At 43.4% G+C, this 23593-nt stretch overlaps 1 protein-coding gene across 1 annotated transcript in view; it reads right to left on the minus strand.

Moving 5' to 3' along the window:
• Nucleotides 1–9942: 9942 nt before the first annotated feature.
• fgf24 (fibroblast growth factor 24) overlaps nt 9943–23593 on the minus strand; it is a 14209-nt gene continuing 558 nt past the window's right edge. Inside the window, exons 1-5 of the mRNA XM_012820153.3 lie at nt 20656–23593; nt 20456–20492; nt 16263–16440; nt 13260–13366; nt 9943–11779 (exon numbers count right to left, since the gene is read on the minus strand). The exon at nt 20656–23593 is cut by the window's right edge and continues 558 nt beyond it. Of these exons, the coding sequence (XP_012675607.1) occupies nt 11501–11779; nt 13260–13366; nt 16263–16440; nt 20456–20492; nt 20656–20687 (633 nt within the window). The 5' untranslated portion in view covers nt 20688–23593 and the 3' untranslated portion in view covers nt 9943–11500. The remainder of the gene's footprint in view (nt 11780–13259; nt 13367–16262; nt 16441–20455; nt 20493–20655) is intronic.

Here is a 23593-nt window from a genome sequence, read left to right on the forward strand (position 1 = left end):
CTTCTCAGGTGGCGTCCCCTGGTCATGGCCCCGCCCGCCCCCGCGCCCACCGCGCCCACCGCGCCCACCGCCTCCCTGTGCTGTTTTGATTTGTTCATGTCGATCCATTTCATTAGAGGGTAACCCGAGCCCCGGTATCTGTGTTTCAGGGCCTGATGGATTCCCCTGAGCAAGTCCAAAAATGCCTGCAGGGTCCGACTGTGGGGTCCCCGCTCAGGCGCCCGACTGAAAAGGAGAGGCCATGGTTCTGTTGACTGTAAACACACGCGGCCAGTGTTGGAAAGGTCATGTATGTGTGATGCCAGTGTGTCTGTCTGTCTCTGTGTGTGTGTGTGTGTGTGTGTGTGTGTGTGTGTGTGTGTGTGTGTGTGTGTGTGTGTGTTGCATTTTTTTGGATCATTACAAGATGCCAGCAGTTGTAGTCATAAACAAGAAACTGGTGATTTCCACAATTTCCCAAGTGCATTTAATACCCATAGTAATCAGCTTATCAAAGGCATCCACAGTGCCATTTAATTCCCACAGTAAGCAGCTTATCAAAGGCATCCACATCGCCGTTTGAAACACAACACCTCTGGTCAAAAAAACGACAGGCACATCCTCGCCTACCCTTTTCAAAGCGCTTGAACCCTGCCTCTGTGGGGTCTGTGGGAGCCATTGCCACTGGCCTGTCAGCCATGGGTCAGTGGTCTGTGTTCACCCTGGCGGAGCTGTGTTTGATTTGGGTGATTCCTCACCTTGACCCCTGAGGGTTTGTTCAAACACGCCACGGGGTCAGGGTGGGGGGGGGGGGGGGGGGGGGGGCAGGACGGCACACACATCAGAGTGGCCATCAGTGGGGGCAGGTGGCCAAGTGTTGAAATAGAGCTACTCAAGTGTGTGTGAGTGGTTGGTGGTGTGTATGTGTGTGTGTATGTGTGTGTACGTGTGTGTGTCTGTGTGTGTAAGTGAGTGTGTGTGAGTGGCTGTGTCTGACTGAGTGTGTGTTTAAACAAGTAGGCGAGTGGGCTTTCAAAGTCCGGTAGCCTGTGATCCAGAGCGGGCGACACAAAGGAGCTAATCCCACTCAAGGCAAACACATTAGGGCCACAACATCAACACCACGTTAATAACACCCTTTTGTCTCCTCCTCAAAGCCTTATCAAAGGCGTAGAGAGGCCACACAGCCCTGTGTCTCAGTGTGTGTGTGTGTGTGTGTCTGGGAGAGCACACTCAAACAGTGAGTGTTTAATGAATGCATTTCTCTTAATTGCCATTGAAACGGAATACTTTGCCTTAGCTACCCACCACTGAGTCATTTCCGTGTGTTGGCACGGAAGCACATCTGACTTTCATTGAGATGACCACCTGCACTCTAGCCAGGCTCTTCCCAGGAACGGCTCATTACTTCAACAGTGCTGGAGGTGGAAAAGCACTTGCGGGTTGAGTTGTGTTGTCATCTAGACTGATTTCGAAAGAATGGCACTATATAGATGAATAACATTGAACTGAAATGAATTGAGCTAAATCTAGACTGATTGACTATGGTATCTGCTCTGTAACTGAAATGTCAGGGTCCACATTCCTTCCTAATGATAATGTTTGCTTAACAAAATCGCATTACAAAACAGTATTTGTAAAGATTGAAATGACCATCTCCAACCAGTGTCCATGTTGATCTGTTTCTTAACCCTCAGCTCCTGAATAAGTGGGACCAAAGATAATTTATAACATCCAGAAACAACACAATTGCTGCATATTTAAAAAACAACATGATCACTGCATATTTAGAAACAATATGATCACTGCATATTTAGAAACAACACGATTGCTGCATATTTGAAACAACACGATTGCTGCATATTTGAAACAACACGATCACTGCATATTTGGAAACAACACGATCACTGCATATTTGAAACAAATTGATCGCTGCATATTTTGAAACAACATGATCACTGCATATTTTGAAACAACACGATCCCTGTATATTTGAAACAACACGATTGTCGCATATTCGGAAACAACAAGATTGTTGCATATTCGGAAACAACACGACCACTGCATATTTGAACCAACATGATCACTGCATATTTTAAACAACATGATCACTGCTTATTTGAAACAACACGATCCCTGCATATTTGAAACAACATGATTGCTGCATATTTGGACACAAGACGATCCCTGCATATTTGAAACAATATGATCACTGCATATTTGAAACAACACGATCCCTGCATATTTGAAACAACATGATCACTGCATATTTGAAACAACACGACCCCTGCATATTTGAAAAAAATTGATCGCTGCATATTTTGAAACAACACGATCACTGCATATTTTGAAAACAACACAATCCCTGTATATTTTGAAAACAACACAATCCCTGTATATTTGAAACAACACGATTGCCGCATATTCGGAAACAACAGGATTGTTGCATATTTAGAAACAACACGATCACTGCATATTTGAACCAACATGATCACTGCATATTTGAAACAACATGATCATGCATATTTGAAACAACATGATCATGCATATTTGAACCAACATGATCACTGCATATTTGAACCAACATGATCACTGCATATTTGAAACAACATGATCATGCATATTTGAACCAACATGATCATGCATATTTGAAACAACATGATCATGCATATTTTGAACCAACATGATCACTGCATATTTGAAACCACATGATCATGCATATTTGAACCAACATGATCACTGCATATTTGAAACCACATGATCATGCATATTTTGAAACCACACGATCCCTGCATATTTGAAACCACATGATGGCTGCATCTCTGTATGTTTGGCCTCTGCGCTCCTCGCCTCCCGTCCCAGTGCACGGCCTCAGGCTCCCTGCTGGTCCCTGCAGCATGCACAGCAGTAGGGGTCTGCTCTCTGTTTGTTTAAAGCCCACAGGAATCCCATTAAAGCCCTGATTCCTCTCATTTAGGGCTGCCACGGCGACACAAAGCACAGCCCCTGGGAAGCGGCACGTTGCAAGGGACACCAATTATCGGGGCGAGGACACAGGGCAGCTTGTTCCTGCTCAGGGGACCTGTCAAATCGCTGGTCGACCTCCTCCATCAACCCCATTCACCGGAGCGCACAGAGAGCCATCCTAATTGGTGTTGGGCAAACAGATTTTGTCACAAAGTTGCAAAAGAAGCTAAGTAGCTGAACGTTCACATTGTCCCACCCCTGACCTAGGACTCGGGGGGGGGGCCATTCCGAGACACCATTATGCTCCATTACTTTGATTAATCCTCTCTGACCCCCCCTCACGGACGCGGGAAATCCGGGACAGCAATTAAAAGCAATATTCTGGCAATAACCGGTGGTGTAAATAAAAAGTGAGCCCTTTTCTCTGTGTCCAGTGATATGATAGTGGCGAGGGGGAGGACTTGGCAGACAGGAGAAATCTAGTAGGGTCTTCGGGGGCACATCAAGTTCGTCTTTCGCTTGGCCTGGGATCGCAGCGTTTCTGCTTCTTTTCCGCCGACCGCCCACCAACCGTCCCGCCCCAACCTCATCCACCCCCCCCCCCACCACCAGCCTGCCCTCGCTGCCCTCCCCCATCCTCATCCACCCCCAAAAACAACCCACCCACCCCCCCCCCCCCTCGACCTCGCCGCCTTCCCCCTGTTATTCTTTTTAAAAAGAGGATTTTGTTAGAGAATCACTTGACATCATTAGTTTTGGAGAGCAGCCACATTGACAGAATGCTTGCCTTGGCTGACGAAAACACATGTCGGATCAGCGGTCCTGGAGCAGTCTCTCGCCCTCAGGTGAAAGGTCTGGCTGTGTTGGTTTTTTTGTTTGTCGCATTCTCTTGCTTCTGTTTAATCTCATTTCTCTCTTTCTCTCTCTCTCTCTGTCTCTCTCTCTCTCTCTATCTCTATCTCTAACCCTGTCTCCCTGTCTTTTTCGGCCTTTCTCAGTCTTGGCCTGGGAGGTGTCTTCCAGGAAGCTGAAAAAGAAAGAACAAAATAAATTCCCTGCCTATTAGCCCAGTGGCTGATCCGCTACAATGAGCTTGTTGTCCACAGGCCTTGAGGCTCTGAAAGTTCAGCGACTACTGAAGTGCCTTTCTGCCAGGTGACAGAGGCTAAATTAGCAGGTCCACATTGACTTGATTTCATTTGCCTCATGGGCTCTATCCATCCAGATGGAAGTTTCTCTTAAACCGTTTGTGATTCACTCCCGTTCTTCACACAAATAGAACTTTAAAGATTCAGGTGTTGCGTAGCAATGTATTACTTGCTGATTTCATGGTACAATGAATTTCCATTACGAGGAAGTGAACGGAGTACTTGCGGAATGATATGAAATAAGTGAATCAGAAGCACAAAACCCATTGGCAATGGTAGTGGTCATTCATTTTTGCAGCGGTGATAATAAAGAAATATCAGACCGCCGAACGTTGGGGTGGCCCATTTAAATCAATGGGACTTTATGCAACATTCTGAGGAGTCGTATAATAAAACGTAATCATTTCTAACTTTTTTTCTTTGTTGATATTGTTCAAAGTTCAACACAACGTTCAACACTGTTGTTTACAGTGGAATTTCGGAAATTATAAAATGTATAGTAAAAGCATAGAATGTATTGTATGTATGTATGTTTTTTGTAGGTAAACACTTTGAAAAAAGACTCCATCACAATATCCCTTTTTGCGATACTGATTGCAGCACCTCATATGGAGCGTATCACCTTGAGATATATATGCGATGATATATACCTTATCACTGAGATATATATGCGATGATATATACTTGAGATATATATACGATGATATATACCTTATCACTGAGATATATATGCGATGATATATACTTGAGATATATATACGATGATATATACCTTATCACTGAGATATATATGCGATGATATATACTTGAGATATATATGCGATGATATATACCTTATCACTGAGATATATATGCGATGATATATACTTGAGATATATATGCGATGATATATACCTTATCACTGAGATATATATGCGATGATATATACTTGAGATATATATACGATGATATATACCTTATCACTGAGATATATATGCGATGATATATACTTGAGATACATATACGATGATATATATACCTTGCCCTAAATGGAAAGACAGTTGTTTTCCTCTTTGGACCAAAATAAAAATAAGCCCAAATGAGCCACCTTCCTTGTTGTCTGCGCTTGCTGCTGTCTGACTGGTTCTCACAGATGAATAAGCTGAAATGTTAATTGAGGGTCCGAGAGGGGGACAGACAAGGGGAGTAGCGCCAGCGACCTGGACAGCTACATGTTTTTCTCCACGGACGTAAACAACCACAACTGACCACAACAGCAGCTGATACTATTTGAAAAGTTACCAACGGAAACGAGCAAAGGCCCCGTCTTGCCATCGTTCATTAAAAAAAAACTATATTTAAATTGAAGCGAATGTTGAGGGAAGAAGAGTCGCTTGTTTGAAACCCCGGCGCTTTGTTTATATTTATAGTTTTGATTGAGATCAGCCATTAGTGTGCTAATATTTTGATGGTTGTCTGTGTTGCTGGCTACAAACTAATGTCAGCTGACTCTAGGGCTGGAAAAAAAAAAAAATCTGAAAGCATCCCACTTTTGAGAGCCAAAGAAATCCACTTTGGCCTTGAAAGAGTCAAGAGGCTTTTGCCATTGGTGGGAAAGTGCTGATTAATTGTGTCGGTGCTCTGTGAGAAAATACGCCTAGCGCAAAGCACTAATTATGGGCCCTGCCCAGGGGAGGAAAAGAGGGCAAAACGCAGCTCAACAAAGGCTCATCTCATATCTCAAGACAAAGAAGAGCCCAGAGAATGAGTGAAAGGAGCAAAACTAATGAGGTGAGTCACCTGGCAGCTGCTTCTGTGGGGGGGGGGGGGGGACTTTCGGGCCCCAGGCGGCCCTCCGCAGGCCCTCTCCGACAGGGAGGGGGGACCAGAGAGGAAGAGGGGGGGCAGCAGGTTCTGCCAAGGCTGTTAAGAGATACGCATGAAGGCTCAAAGCAGGATTGGCAGAGTAACCCCCCCCCCCCCCCCCCCAACCACTCTCCACTCCCATCAGCCACCCCCATCCTATGCCCCCCACATTCTGCCCCCCCCCCACACACACACACACTTTTTCTCTTTTCCACGACCACACAGACAAACACAAACTGAGTATTGTCAACTTATATACACATAGACAAACTACAGGTTACATTGCAATGCGGCAGATCAAATTTGTGCGTTGAAATATACCAATCTCTCATTGGCATCATCATCAGCCTTAATAAAAAAATAAAAAAACATGGAAACTCTGCAAAATGTATTAATTTCACTATGCCCAGATATAAATGTGTAATTGAATTCTCATTTAGTATTTTACCTACAGATTTAAATAGTAGCAAAATATATTCGAAGCCACGGTTGCAACGTATCGTGCTGATCTATTAAGAATTCTTTGCCTCACTGAGAGTGTGGGTCCAATAACCCCATTGATATTCTGATCATTGTCAGACTCCACAGGGGTTAACCCTTCAAGTGCTGGCCAGTAGAACCAGGAAAGGCTTCACTGCTCTGGTCACTTCCCTAGACATTCACAGAAACAGCAACAATAGTTTATGTAATTTGAACTCTCCATCCATGTCAGAACAAAACTGATAAGCGACTGCTGCTTGACTGCCCTCACAAGACACGAGAAAACTATTAAATCTATTAGCCACATTAGTTTCAAAGTCTGGATGAAATGGGTCAGTTAAAAAAAAATGTTTGCTTTACATGAATTCATCAACACAGACAACGTGCCACTTAACCGGTTTTCTCCATTTCACTGTCACCGCGACTGAAACAGATGAAGGGTTCTGGAAAATGTCATCCTGTGAAAACTGTTTGGTTTTCCCACGCGGAGGTGTGTGGTGGCTGCGGTCAGCTTAAGGTACCCTGGCTAAACGGGAATAATAACTACAATAACTGCGCATATACGATGTGTTCTCCCATCAAAATAAGCCAAACATCTTGTGTGAAGCCCGAGCCTTCAGGGATGGCATGTAAGCATATTTATAAGCCTGTGCAAACACTACTCAGCTGTGTGTGCAAGGACACTCGTAAAAACTGGTGAGATTGACAAAACGCTCTCTGTAGGTTTTCAAGGGAGAGAGACAGAGCCCAGCGCGGTCTCATTTTTTAACAGGGAGACGAAAGCTTGTGGTGTCTGGTGGGACGCTGCAAAAACAACCTAACTGTGACAGTCATGATTATATTAGAGGTCAGCCATTATTTTGGTTGCGCATGTTTTCCCCCACAGACCAGAAGAAAAGTGAAGTTATATTTGAAGGAGACAAAGGTTGTTCTATGTTTCAAACGGTGGGCCACCGAAAAATTCTGTTGACATGGCTTTTTTATTAAGTATGTGGTTGCTGAGGGTTGCACTGGCAGAGAACATTCTGGGTTGTCTCCCTTGACATGTGTCTGCCTCGTGAGCCGCCGCCACCATCGCCTCGCAGTGATGTTTGCCTGACAATGACAGCGACCACCAGGCTCCCCTGAGTCTAACTCTATTTCTATGTTTACTTCTAAAATTAAACCAGAATAAAAAAAAATTCTCCCAGCAGGGTATGGGACCGCTCTGCGAGTCTGAGGTGACAGAAAACATCCACGTACCATTACCTCTGAAACATGAAGCCAATCTTCATGAACCCTGAGACAATGAGAGGAGAGGAGAGGACCTAGAGTTTTTTTTCATTTTTTGTATCCGTGCCCTTTTAGGAGTCACAAAGCGATTCTTTGCCCTGTGAAAAGCGGTGGGTCTCGGGCGGTGAGTTCATAGGGACCGTCCTCAAAGGAAGGCCACTGAAGAGGGGGTTTGATGTTGAGTTCGGAGCTCCTGGGCCCAGTCCAGGGACATCCTCCACTGATCAAAGGTTAAGTCAAAGGAAAAAAAGCCTGGCAGGAGGCCTATGCTAAATTTGCTCTGTTCCTCAATTTCAGCATGTCTGGACTTCACAGCACTTGTTTAGAAGACGCTTGGCCACTGTCATTACATACTCGCTACATGTCGTGAGGTCTCACGCTAAGTGGTTTGTTTACGAGTCTGATTTGAGTCTGAGTACATTTTTTAAAATCCGTATATTTAATTATTTATTTCATGTGAATAACAGTATTAACATTGCACTGAAGAATAGCAGACTGATAAGTAACAAAATAATGAACTGCCTTGTAAAGTGGAGCTACAAAGTTCCCCCTATGTACTTCTTCTTTACTACCTGGCATAGGAAAAAAAACATTTAAAGAGAAATAAGTTTGTCTCTTGAAGCTTGTCTCTTGAAGCTCGTCTCTCTCTCTCTCTCTCTCTCTCTCTCTCTTTCTCTCTCTCTCTCTCTCTCTGTGCAGACAGAGCGATGGAGGCAGGCTGCTGTGTATAAAAACAGCGTTTTCTCAGCACTGTCTATTTTAAGTGATGAGAACTTGGACGCCGCCGGCTCGGTGTTAGCGGAGGACTCCGGGCCACATATCACACGGTACTCTTACACTCCACAGAGAGAAAGACAGAGAGAAATCTGTCAGCGGCCGAGAGACATCTAAATCCGATGCCATCCACTCATCTCTGCTCGCCGTAGGTGGCGAGGCAGGCAGGGGTCCTGATAACATCAGTGGGAACTTAAACAAAAGACATTTTTTCCTCAAAACTGCCATCTTTCAGCCTGACGGCTCCTGTAAACACCATTCCGGCGCGCAACATTATAAGACATGCTACTCCACATTCCTCCCTCCCTCTTTTTTTTTTCTCTTCAGTCAGGGGAAAAATGTCTCAAAAAGGTTTGCCAAAAGAAGACTCTAAACAGTTTCTTGAAAAAAAAAAAAAACGAAAGGAAAGAAAAGGAAAGAAAGGATTTGAAGAAAGAAAAGAAACCTTTGTAACAGAAGATGTGATAATGGTCCCTCAGCCAAAGTTCACAAATGTACATTCGGCCCCAAGAGGATGCGGTAGAACAGCCAATAGCTCACAGGTGGTAGCTTGCTAGAGACGTTCGATCTGTTCCACCATTTAGTTAGAGTCCCCCTGGAGAAGTGTTGAGGACTAGGGACCACCCTCCTGGACATTTTAGTTGATATATCAGCAGAGCTCAAGCAGGTGGCTTGATTCAGGATTAGTTATGCCGTCTTGTCCATTTATGTTTATTTGTTCACAACTAAAATATGTTTCAGCTGTTTCAAACATGCATTATAATGTGAAATATGTATGCTGCATTCTTCAATGTCAAGTTTGGGGTCATATCAGTATCATTGTTCATATCTCCAAATGTGTGTATTGGTTTCTCCTTTTTTGTAAAACATACATAAGATGTCAGAAAAGGCTAACTTTCTTTACACTAACTCACAGTGACTCACAAATTACCATAGTATATTCATATGTGATTACAAAAGGCTCCTTCAGTTTAAGATACATTTTTGTATGATGACAAACTATGTTTACCGACACAGACAGTGTGCCTGTTGTGTTGTGAATACAGGATGTTTTTTAAAGGCAAAGTCTCTCAAAGTTGCTTTTGTCATGTTTTCGTAGTTCGCACCGATTTGTCAAGATATAATAAACACTTCACTGCTATCAGTGTATTTCCATTTCATGGGAAGACGGCTTCTAGGGTGATGCTGCAACTCCGCATAGTTTCGAGGAGCAGCTCCACTGGCACCGTGAGCGAACAGGTTCACACTCTCAGATTTGTATATGAAAGGTGCATAACTTGGCCGCTTAAAAAATATGTGTTCCAGAGACTGTGCTATTAAGATATAAACTTAAAGGGCCGGCTCACGGCCTGTCCATAAAATATTCTACACAGACCAAAGGAATCCAACAAAAATGTGTTTGACATCCACCTCCGGATGAGGAGAGATTCCTGATAAGGGGCTTTGTTCAACGCACTGACAGCCACTACAGCAGAGCCTTAGGCCGACACATCACATGTTTTAAATATAGTTCATTTTTTATTAACAGAGGTCAAATAAATTCATCAAGTTGTATTTACAGAGAAAGGCAATAAATATTTTATAATAGTCATAAAATTATTTTTTTGCATACATTTTTTAAAATTCATAAATGTGTCATGTTGTTAGTAGCATCTTGTACAAATCCTGCCCAAGGGACAGGTGACGAATATACAGACTACAGCTCTCCCTGTCAGAGGGGATAAACCCTCACTATAAGTGATGGAAGTCTCGAGCCCACACAGCTCTGGTTCCTTTTAAACCACTGATTGAAAACTCAGTAGATTAGCGTGTCAGTCCTACCGGCTTAGAGGGCTAGGGAATGTCTCTAGCATCTTTCAGAGAGACTGATCTACAGGGCATAGGTGGCCAGACAAATGACCCGACTAGCCTGAAAGGCCTCACTTACTTTAGACACTAGGAAAGACATTTAGAAGGATGTCGACCGCCAGCTTAAAATGGGTAGTTGTCAGGGGTTTTCTCCAAACGGAGGTGATTAAGTTAAAATGTTGATAATTTGGCGGGAGCAGGACGACGGTTCGGTTGCATAGTGCACTGACATCCGTTTGTGATGTTACGAAAGGGGGATACACTAAGCTCTTTCCTTGTGTGACCACCACATCCAGACCTGCCAGTTCAAAGTTAGGATAAATCTACACGTTAAGTTCTTCAGTCATTTCAACTCCAGCCATCCCTTTTGTGTGTGTGTGTCGAAAGTCACCACTGACAACAGGCTGGCCAATGCATGTTGCGCTCAGACGAATCAGAGGTTGTACCAAACAGAGAGATAAATCAAAGTGTCCCCAGAACATTCAGCGCATTCCATCCTGAATGTACTGTGGGTCTGCACGAAGAAGAGCCTGCTCAGTAGAACATACCCACGGAGAGGGAGGGAGCGAGGGGAGAGAAGAGACCAGGAGGCCGTCCAAGTGTGTGTGTGTGGGGGGGGGGGGGGTTGAAGGTGGAGATGTGGAAGGATGGGGGGGCCTTCAAAATATTGCACTCAGAGCTATGCCTTTACCTAAGGAGAGGGGCTCACATGCTTCTGTGATCGGTCTTGAATTCCATCTCTGTAGTGTCCAGTTTCCAGTGGAAAATATTGGATCCTTGTTGACCCAACAGAAATTAAACAAACAGTTTTTTGTGGTGTGTGTGTGTGTGTGTGTGTGTGATTTCCGAACCACATGTATTCGTGCTTGCCACTCTTGTCCATCCCAAAGTTTCAAAAGATGCCTTCTGCTGTAAACTTGTGGAAGCACGGGATAGTGAGTTTTGTTGTCCTCCTTAGTTTACCCAGTATAAATAACAATGCAGTCATATTATAACAATTACAACAACCCAGAAACATTCAACTGTTGGGAGATATTCAATGCTCCTGAAATATAAAAATAAAACATCTTTGATTTTTTTAAATCATTTTTCCCATATCCATCTTTTTTTTTATAACAATAGTCTTTAAGTTGTTTAAGGCAAGAGAGATTTCCTTGGAAACAGTGCGTGCGTGACTATCACTGGTGTCAGTTTGTCTTGGGGTTGAATTTTAAGCGCCTCGCCCTTCGCGTCCGTTTGGTTACCGGGGTGAAACGGAACTCCTCTAGAGGGTCCACTTTGCCCTGGCGGGGGCGTTTCATGAAATGTACTTCCTGTTGCGTCTGCGTGGTCCGCGAGCCCTTCTTGGGGCGACCCTTCCTGTTGAAGCCCAGGTACCAGCCTTTATACTTGGCCGAGACCAGAGCCGTGTAGTTGTTCTCCAGAAACTCCTCCACGAAGACACACTCCTGGTTCAACCCGTTAAGCTGTGAGGGGGGGGGGGGGGGGGGGCAGAACAGCATGTTAGACGGTTACCACCTGTTGTTGCTCCCCTGACCTCCCATTTCAAGACTTTGATTAACACAATCGCACAAGTTCTCCCATCTCATTTAAAATAAGTAATGGGGGATGAGGCAATGACTTCCTTTGATTTAAAACTTGTAGAAAGGTAAACAAGAAATGCCGGAATAAAGCCCACGGAATAAGACTAATTGTTCTAGAATGCCGGAATAAAGCCCACGGAATAAGACTAATTGTTCTAGAATCCCCCTTGAATCTACTAGCTATGTGGCCACTGAAGCAAGTGTATCGGAATGATGTCATGAATCTTGCACTTGACAGCTGAGCTCAAGGTGTCCATGCTGTTTTGGCATTCTTAGAAATTTTACCAAGGGGCTTTCAATGACTTTTGCAATAGCCTGTGTGTGTGCTGTTAACACAAATCCTTAGTGCTAGAGACCTCATTCCGCCTTATGTATACACTGTGCATCAGCGAGGACCCAGCACACACTGCCTCGTGCCAAAAGGGCCCTGAAATTTCGACCCTGCTAGTATTTTTAGTCTGTATCAAACAAGCCAGTGAGAGATGGAATGTGACTGCCCATGGTGAAATAAAAAGTGGGTGTTTTTCTTTCCGTATCAAAAAGTGTTTGCGGTGTGGTGAACACGACTGTATGGAAACAAAACATTTATTTTCACCAAGGGCCAGCCAGCTGAAATGTTCAATTTTCTCACACAGTGTTATTTCCAAACACAGCCCCCAATTTAAAGAGGGTACCCTCACACACACACACACACACACACACTCTCACTGAAGACTGCACGGTATGGACAGTGCTGTTTACATTATATTATGGAAGGCTAGTCCATATGAAAGGAAATACTGTTTTGACTTGAGTGACTGATGCTGACGAAGTACATGACGACGAGAAATCAACATAACAATCTTTTCCTTGTGCTTTTTTTGTGGTTGTCTGGCCATCTGTGACGTACTCAACCCTACAATTAGTGTCTGCTTTGTTTTGCATAAATACATCGGTCTGCGTCTCGTCTCTGGCACTATAACTCAGGCTACCTTAGCTACAGATAAAGTGATGCTACCATTAGCTACCTGACTACTTGACTGGACAAAACCCAGTCAAAGAGTTGTGAGCAGCATTAGACTGTACTAATGAGGCCTCTATGCATTGACCTCATAATTGCAGTGAACATAAGTCTGTAATTGGTGAATTGGAAGCCAAACAAATAGACAAGATTGCGTAACGGCATTTTTTCCCCCTCCTCTTTCAAATGGAGAGAAAGTATTGCAGCCATTGGCCAAGTGGCTTATAAAGGCTGTTCCGTTTTGTGCACGGCTACACATGCACGCACGCACGCATGCACACACACACGCACACACACACACGCGCACGCACACACACACACACAACACACACAGACACACAAGATTAAGGAGGGTCTTTGTACCTTTCCGATAATTTTGCCGTTCTTGTTCATGCAGATGTAGTAACCACTCTCCTTCCCCTGTATTCGAATCCGGCTCCCAAAGGTCTCCGTCTCAACGACGAGAAGGGCTGCGAGATGAGATGAGACAAAACACATTTACAAATGGCTCGCGAGACATTCCTGTAATGCACTGACTCGGAGGATGGTAATGATCTCCTCACCTCCTCCGACTAACATCACAGTGATACAAGAGAGAAAATGAGCCCCGGTTAATGTGTTTAAAGCCATTAGAGTGGCACTCTGTGTAATTATTTATACAGATGAAGCAGTGAGAAACAGCTGGGTTAAACCATAGCTGGTAAGATGAGGACAGCTGCAGATGAATGAGAACAGAGCGCACCGAGAAGGCCTGCCTGCTGAGCAGCGGGGTGTCTGAAGCTGATGTTTAAAGAGGGGATGCCCCAGTCCCAGATGCCTCACTCATTCTGGCACTGTTCTGGCCCAGTTCTGGCCCAGTTCTGGCACTGTTCTGGCCCAGTTTGGCTAGAATCGACCCGGATCTGAATCATATCTGCTCCAAAGTCGGTCACTACCAGGGATGCATGGTTGAAGGTGGCCTCCTCTTTCTCACAGTCTCCCTCCCTCTCTCTCTCTCTCTCTCTCTCTCTCTCTCTCACTCTTTTTCTCTCTCTCTATCTGACTCTCTCCGTTTTTCTCCTGTTTGGACACCTTTGTTTCCCTGCTCTGCTCAGGAGAAGGGATCTGCCAAGCTTCTCGGAGCGGTTAAGATCCCTTGGGATTGGGTTTCAAGTTGCCTTCAGTCTGTGCTCACTCAATCAAAAAGTTAAGATGATCCATTTGTTTAACACACTGGGCTATTCAGCGTGGTTCAAAGGAGAAGGGGAAGGTGGAGGGGGTGGGGGTGTATGTGGGGGGGAGGGGGGTCACTGAAATCGTCCCCTTCAAAAACACCAGGCACAGAGCAATGAGTGGGAGAACCAGTTTCTGCAGAGTGCCTCCGTCAATGGACGCGAGAGGCGATGCCTCTTTCTGGCGAGGAGAACATGGAGATGAAAGCTGAAACATATGCAAAGACTGCGCATTGCAGCCGCGTCGTTAGGAATACAAATGTCAGAGGTGGGGGGGGGGTCAAAGAGCTGCAAGGCTCCAGACTCGGTGTGGCACTCTATGTAGAGCCATTCTGCACAATTTCGTTGCATCCAGAGTGCCCTAAAGTACACCTGTAAGAGGTCACCTCAACACCATCACCAACCTGACGCTGAGGCCTGGCCTTCAGGCAACAGGGAGTCAGGGTTTCACCTTTTCCAGTGGAGTTACAAGCAAAGCAAACAAATTATCACCGAAAAAAATAGACTCTCTATGACTTACTTTTGCTGTATTTGGCCATAATAAGTTGAGTAGTTGCATCAGAGGCTGTTTTAGGTCTCCCATAATTATTCTTACTAAAGTGACCAAAATGCAAAGGTCAGCATTCTGGCTTAACGTGAAGATCAATCCATTCACAATTCATTCAGAAAGGCCATTTTCTTATTTAAGTCTGATAAAGTGCCCCGGCATTATTCAAATTGACCTCTCAGCTAAACGACAAGTAGAGGAACTATACTGATGTTTTACCTGATAGCATTTAGTTTATACATTTCCCAATCAAAAGAAGTACTCTAGGTGAGCAATCCTTTCTATTCTTTAAGCATCAATAAAGCCAAAAATAATCAAAAGGACCTCTCTTCATGACGTCACTAAACAAGTGGGGGAAATGACCTGTTTCCAGATACCATCTGACTTTCAAACTGATTATAAAGTATCATATCATGTAGTTCATACAAGCACATTATTCAAACTGGGGTGGTCAAACAACCTAACCCTAGTGGTCCGACCATTCTGGCTCCAATGGATACAGGATATTTAAAAACGTACTAACATCAAAACAATCATAAACACAAATCAACAGCCCAAATGCCCTCCTCCAAGTGAATGAATGAATAAATGAATGAATGAATGAATGAATGAACGACTGACTGACTGACTGACTGTCTGCTTAACCAGCACTACATCAGCCCGCCAAACTAGCCCCACACACCCGCTAACATTCAGTGAGCATAGCAACAATGCCCCGCGCATACCAAAAGTCGCTCATCCAACACCAGTACAACACCTTGGTCACAGAAATGCAGCTGCACTGAGTAACTGCAAGTCAAGCTGGCGTGTGTGGCGGGAAGCATACACACGCTTAACAGTCAACACAGCTTAGCGTAGCATGAAACCAACTGCTGCTACAAAAACCTTACTATTCCCCTGATCCCACCCCACTGAATAAGAACAACAGCGATACAACAACAGCAGCTGCTCTCTGCAGGCACAAAAACTAACTCATACGTATTATGTCCCAGAATGGCGTTCCCAACTAACTCATACGCACTCATGTCCCAGAATGCCATTCCCCCTCAATGGGAACGTCCAGCACAGTAAGCATCAGTCTCAGCAGTGTACCTCCCTTAGTCTGTGAGCGCTTCTAAACTGATACAAGGAAATCCCCCCTGGCACATGCGCCGTTTGTTTCTGTGCTGCCTCAGTGCATGTAATGGAGGCATTGTTAAAGCAGCAATCAGGAGTTCTGTTCCAAAACTAGAACGCTAACTACCTAAAAGGCATGCAAAAACCTTGCAAACACCACCAATAGCCCAGTTGACACTGATAGAAGCTTGCCGACTTTTGGCAGTATAGCTGGCAATGTCATGCTGTGATTAGCTTTTCTTCCATTTTTCAAGGTGTTCCAGCCAGGAAACATTGAACTACATAGTGCATATCCTGGATGGCTAGTGCGAAAGACACAGGTGATTATCTGTCCTTCACATGGCCATATGCTATCAAAATGAATTTAAGGATGGTACCAAAACTAGTTGCCTATAAAACTATACCTCAAAAAGTATCAAATTGTTGCATAGTGTTACTATGGGACAGAGCAAGTGTCTAGAGTATGCATGTTACACAGCAATGCTCTCGTACCGTACTTGCTCCCGTCGTCTCCGTTGGCATTGATCTTCTTGCCCAGGATCTGGACGTGTTTGCCAGTGGTGCGACTGTAGAGCTGATAGCTGCGCGTCTGCTTGCGGCTCAGCTCGTCCGGGTGTTTCGTGTGGTTCTCAATGATGAACCGGAAGTCCGGCGCCGTCTGCTGAGACTCCTGAAGGAAGAAGAACAAATCCTGCGTGAATATTCTGAAACAAAGGCTGGGTCTTAAGTGACCTAATTCTTAAATTCACTAATTTCCCCCCCTTTATCTAAAAACATATTCCGCACAGTTAACGGTTACGTAACTATCTCCGACTGAAGCGATGAGTCCTCTGCATGAGGATAAAGCCCCTGGAGCTGGTGCGAGGGCTCTGGTTGCAATGGGGGGAGACGAAGCATGATTTGGGCATGTTTCTCTTGTGTGCTATTCCCAGCCCAGGCAGGTGAGTACTGAGTGCCAGGAGACATGTTGTGAAACCACTACTCCATTTCCAACAGCAAGCCACTAGCAATTATACACCTGAAGCATCCAGACCTGTTACACTATCATCAAACAAATATCCGCCTGAGGACAGAATCTGGCTCATAAATCACACATACACACACACACACACACACACACACACACACACACACACACACACACACACAAAGCTAGTGGAAGCATATTCTTTCAGCATAACACATTCCCATTCAGAAAGTTCTCTCCTGATGTCTGTCTTCATTGGCCCTCTGCTTCCAGCTACCTGAGACCCAAGAATGAAAAAAAAAAAAAATGGAAAAGAAAAACCTCCAGTCATCCCAAAGCATGTCTACAAGTCTGTCATCCATCCATGCCATGCACGGAGGAATGGGGAAGAAAACATATACCTTCAAACCCCTGGAATCTCAATTCGAGCCAATCTCCAGTTCCCTTTGCTGTACCGAGCAGTAATTACACAGTAATGGCCTTTTATGTGGGTTCTCTCAGCTGGCTAATTATATACACATAACATACTTCAACTGCGTGTTATTTTAACCTCAGCAAATTAATGACATTTAGTGAATGAGAGGGGGAAATGTGCTCATGGTGGAAGGAAAAAAAAAACTAACATGAGAATGAAAATGACGTACTTCCACTTTTTCCACAAATTAGCTGTTTAATGAGATTACTCCATACAGAAAAGGTGTCAGAAAAGGCTTTAGAACTAGTATAAAATAGACACTTAAAGCAACAAATAAACACGTTGTTAGCCATTAAAAGTTATCTATTCGACAATCACGTTGATTAATAGATACACAAATCTATCTGTACATCAGCACTGAAACACAGCACTGGAACAATGTCTGTACCGTAGACAAGGAACCACACACTCCATGCAGATTAGCCTTCGAACAGAGATGCATATGTATCACGTCCTTATCCCAGCATTGTCACACACACACACACACACACACACACACACACACTATGCACATTATTGAGAGCGCAAAACAACTTTCCTTAGTCTAAGAAACTGCACAGATGGTGGCAAAAGTCATATCATCAACAACCCATCAGCAACAGCCCTGGGACAGACACCCTGCCACAGACAGTTTCTCTGTGCAGTATCATATCAAGAGACCCGAACACAGACAGTTTCTCTGTGCAGTATCATATCAAGAGACCCGAACACAGACAGTTTCTCTGTGCAGTATCATATCAAGAGACCCGAACACAGACAGTTTCTCTGTGCAGTATCATATCAAGAGACCCGAACACAGACAGTTTCTCTGTGCAGTATCATATCAAGACACCGTGCCACACACAGTTTCTCTGTGCAGTATCATATCAAGACATTCGAACACAGACAGTTTCTCTGTGGAGTATCATATCAAGACACCGTGCCACACACAGTTTCTCTGTGCAGTATCATATCAAGACATTCGAACACAGACAGTTTCTCTGTGCAGTATCACATCAAGACACCGTGCCACACACAGTTTCTCTGTGCAGTATCATATCAAGACATTCGAACACAGACAGTTTCTCTGTGCAGTATCATATCAAGACACCCGAACACAGACAGTTTATCTGTGCAGTATCATATCAAGACACCCTGCCACACACAGTTTCTCTGTGCAGTATCATATCAAGACATTCGAACAGACAGTTTCTCTGTGCAGTATCATATCAAGACACCCTGCCACTGAAAGTTTCTCTGTGCAGTATCATATCAAGACACCCTGCCACACACAGTTTCTCTGTGCAGTATCATATCAAGACATTCGAACACAGACAGTTTCTCTGTGCAGTATCATATCAAGAGACCGTGCCACAGACAGTTTCTCTGTGCAGTATCATATCAAGATCCTGACCATTTCCCCAGCTCGCCTTTAGCCCACACAAGAGTGAGTGATAGAAGACAGGGAGGGAAAAAAAGACAACTTTACTTCTGAGGGATTTGTACTGAAATCTCCCCATCTCTAAACAAGCACAGAGGTGTGTGTCGTAGACAGTTGCATCTCAACAAGAAAAGGACAAGGCAAGCCTGTGCAAAGAGCTGAGGTTAAAGCCATGCGAAACATTTTCCCCCTTTTTTTATCAAGCTGTCGTTCTTCAAAGACAACATAGCGAAATGGATATCACTGAAACTTCAAACGATTGGCACTATCCCTGCTAAGAAGCTCAATGCTCTCTCAGATAGGCCTAAGCCAGCACAGCAGTCTGTAAAGTCAAATGAGAAGGCTTGCATTATGCTGAACATCTTTTTTTTTTTCCTCCGTTCATTTTATAACCAAACAACAGATATCTTTTAAAAATGTGTTTAATGAGAATATAAACAAAAGCACCCAACCGAAGCCCCCATCCCAAACCTGAATGAGAGCAACTAGGCATGGAGAAAGACTCATCTATATGGCCTATCTGACCGCGCAGAAAGCTGCAATTAAAGCACTAGTATTGTCATTACGGGCACAAAAGGGAGAGAAATCAGACAGCCTACACTACGCTGTTGTTTGTGCCAACTCCTTTGGAACAAACTGAGCACATAGCGTTACATAACCCAGTTGTGTCTCATTTTCTTCAAATCAAGGCTTTTGTTCGTTATTTGAGGGGTGTCTTTGTAGATGGCCCTTTTATTATGAGATACTAATGCAAGGTTTTATAATCAGATGGCCTTGACCCATTTGCTATGAAAAAATAGTCCGCCACCAAGGTGTTAGCTTGTGCACGTACATAATATGAGTATATTATCATTGGTGTCATGTTTTGGTTTTAGAGATGCATTATTTGGTGAACAGGTCTTTAAACCAATCTAAAATAAAATAAAAAACACACTCATTTTTTTCATTGTTACCCAATGCTCCTGCTCATAATCTATGTAAATTGTGAATGTTCCATACACCTTTTCTGATAAGGAATGCAATTAATCCAAACACATAATATAGTAGCTTAAATAAATAATATTAATTTCAAAACAAAACTACCATACATTTATGATGTGGCATCTTGAGATACTGTTACATGAAAACTGATTTTTGAGAAATCAAACAGGCTTTTAGGATACGTGTTATTGGTCACAGCCCTGTCGGAACAAATAGCCTACATATTCTCAGATAAAGTTACTGTAAAATAACAGAATCATAATATTAGTAATGTCTCAAGAAATCCTCTACATGAACTTACAAAACTGGCATATTCAAAATGCTATTTCATTTATTTAAAAGATCACACAAAAAATACGATAAAGAGACACAATAATACGATACAAATATGATAACTCGAATCTCTAGAAATGAATATGTCCTGTAAGCTACTTGTGCCTCATACGCACAAACGAAAGATTTTCGAGTAAACCTAATACGCCCTACATTAAAAAAATTAAATAAAAAAACATGTTGTGAAACTGATAGTTTGCCTTTATGCAGTAAGTGAAGTTGGCTAATATTGTCAGACTAACAGAACTGAATACAAAAAAACGGGATCTAAAATCTTATTTCATTTTCAATGATGAATCAATAGAAACACTAGATACCATGAGAATCCCAGTTTACCTAAAGTGTTTGCCAGGCTTTTTGCCAATGTTAACAATATTATCTCTTCCGTCTACCTATACATTTCAGAATATAAGGTCACCAATGTAAGACTGTATTCACAAAATACAATGTATTCACAAAAAGCGTTACTCCCGGCATAACCGCGAAATGGAAAGTATTGACAGGCTTACCTGCAGCTGGAAGTAGAGGACCAGAAAGTGTAAACACCTGAAGGGACGGGGAAGAGAGAGAACAGGAGGGGTAAATCACGAGTAATTACACAAAATAAATATGTACCTTGTCGGCATCAGAAAGCTGGCTTTTAGCGACTTCTATTGGCAAGAATGTACGAGTCTTAGGAATCGAAAGGAATTAAAAATGGAATCCTTACACGTAGATGAACCTTGAAGGTAGCAAAGACATCTTGACTTGGTCGAATACACCTGTTTCCACAGTTTGAAGACCCGAGAAACGCTGAAGAAAGCCCCGCCAGTGTTCTTATACAAAGAATCCTGGAGGAGCTTTGGAATCCCAGAGTGATGATAAATAGATAAAGTAAAACTGCGCCTCTGTAAGCAACATTAGGTGCTTCCTTGTTCAAAAAGATCCATCCAGTGGAATAAATGTAGTCTACGAATTAGTTTCCGCCTCCCCAAACCTCCTCAATCCGCGGTCTTCCGTAGGGTGTATGCGGCGTTGACTTGCGCCGCGCGGAAAGATTCAATTTGCCCCTTGTTCCACTGAGCGCTCCTCTGTCCTCCCAAGAGTGCTGCTCCAAAGATCAGAGGAAGCTCAATTCTGCCCGTTGCTGCAGGGGACATCTAAATGTACACCTTGCATATATCATCTTAAAATCATCGGAGTTCACAGTAAATAGGCTCAAAGAACAGTTGTATAGACCGACCAAACCTGTCAAAAAAGACACGCAGCGATTAATGCCTCGTCTTGGGTTGAAACTTGACTCGTATCCAAACGGTGTTGGTATAAAACCTTATTCAAAGCTGCGACGGATCCTTGTAGCACCGATGATGGTGTAACGCCTGCCAGTGAACTATCTGCTGCTAAGGATTTGGGCACAGTGAGGTTTTTTTGTTGGTGGTGGGTGGAAACTTGTCAGCGGTTTGCACCTGATAGGGTAATCTTTGAGAGACCATCAGTTTTGGGAAAGTTTTTTTTTTCCCTAGCTCAAGTGATTGTGGCAGGGCTGTTGCTTTCAAAGGAGTGCAAATTTCTTGGTTCAAAGGAATACACATTTCATATTTTGCTGTACATTCCCACTGCGATTTCATTTGATTTCAGTGCCATTTGCAACGGGTTCGTGAGTTGTTCCCTGATGAATTTGCGGATGATCAAATATCTGAGTTTTCATCAGTTTTAAGTTTCCAGCTGTCTTTGTATGTCTCCCTTCTTGATAAGAAATTATTATTATTATTATTATTATTAATATAGTTAGCATTATTATCATTATTATTTGCCTGTAAGCTAATACATTTTTCATGTCCTGCAGATTTGTTTAGATAATCAAGACGCATCAGTCAGGTTGAATACAGGCTTTGCAGCTTGTTCTTCAGATAATCCGAAGTGAGCTTGTTTGTCGACTTCCCTTCTCCTCGGGGTCTTTATTGGACGTCCCGGCGTTTGTTGATTCTGCAATGCTTTCCCAGACACCATTGAGATGCAAGTTGTTGTCAAACTCGATTTGTTTTTTTGTCAACATCGTGCTATAACTTACGCATTTAAATGCCCGGGAGGTGTGAAGCCTCTAAAGCCACCCAAATTCGCTAAGGGGAGATCGACTTTAGGTTTACCACCCGTTGATTTTAGCCACCGGGTGATTCGCGTTTATTCTCACATTAGATGTAAAAGCTTCTTTATACTCTAAGTGTCCTTTAAGTACGGGTCCCACATGAGAAGCGGACCTCGACAACATCCTTGGGTCATGCCCGTAACCAGCTATGAGGTCACCGAGGTCCGGACCTCGGTTTTCTTTTTCAGATTTCAAAATAAAATTGGTGAATTAAAATTCGTGCGGTTGAGAATTTCTCATCCGACTGTCAGCTTGTAAATTACAACTTGTTACTTGTTAGAGTCTGTTGCGTGTGAGAGTTGAGAGAGTCTCGCGGGTGCGCCGCCCCTCCCTCTCAATACTTAGTATTGTCGGAACTTAAACTGACAGCAGTTCAAATTTTGGAGGTATGTGGGCAGCAGGTGGATTGCTTGTAAACTGGCACCATACCACATACGTCAAGACAAAAGCTGATTTGATCGAAAATACATGATCTGTGAGAAACGCTCAGTAATAGTAACGGAGTACGGGCTACAGCATGGAATATGTTAAATATGGGCATGGGTAGGCTATATGTCATTCATATTAGCTAACGTTTCACACAGCACACACACAAAACAAACTCGACAGTATCAAAAACAAGTATACAGTATGAAACATTTCAAAACCAAATGTTCAAATGTAGGCTAAGTAGGCCCTGCTTTATTTAGTTACGTTAGCCCGCAACAGCGTTTGGCTCAAGCAAGCGTATTGTTATAGCCTAGTCAGCTAACAAATATGTAAGCTAACATTAATTATCATGCTTCGTACTCTGAGACCGTATTTTAATAATAACTACAGCCATTCTCTTCACCTACGCTACATTACACTAGAAACAATATTGATGATAAGGTCTAATTTAACAATGTTCAACCCCACAGGAAACCACTAGAACAGAGAAAGAGACCAGTCAAAATCACTGAAGAAACTGCATGTAGGCCTAGCTCACACACCTTATACACACCCAAATAATGTTGATCTCAAGTAAAATAGCCTACATTTATGCAACTAGCAACAGCGGGTTTTTAGAAAAATCTTAACCCGCCCCCCCACACACACACACACCGCCCAGACCTCAGTAATTTTCACACCCTGGGTACGGCCCTGTCAGGGATATTAGTTTAGAGATATATTAGCATTGTCGCACGGCTCTAAATAAATTATCTGAACATCAGACAGCACATAACATTAAGATAAAAATTTACAATCAATATCTAACCAATAAACAGGCATTAGTCCATGCCTTGCTTGAGTATTTCATCAGTTTACCCGAGGCATCAGTTTGGTGACTCTCCAAAATGTTTATCAGCAGACAGATGGAATGAAGGTTGAAGCGTTGCCTGGAGTATCTGAATGACAGAGATGGGAAAGTGATTAAACCGACGGGTATTATAAACAACAATTATGGTGCATCACCTTAATGCCAGCATTGTGAAATCAGTCAGCATGTCTAGCGTCGAGGCCTTCAGCATAAAAAATAAATCAGTGGCTATGACTTATAGGT

The sequence above is a fragment of the Clupea harengus genome, chromosome 6 (assembly GCF_900700415.2).
Source record: "Clupea harengus chromosome 6, Ch_v2.0.2, whole genome shotgun sequence".
NCBI lineage: Eukaryota > Metazoa > Chordata > Actinopteri > Clupeiformes > Clupeidae > Clupea > Clupea harengus.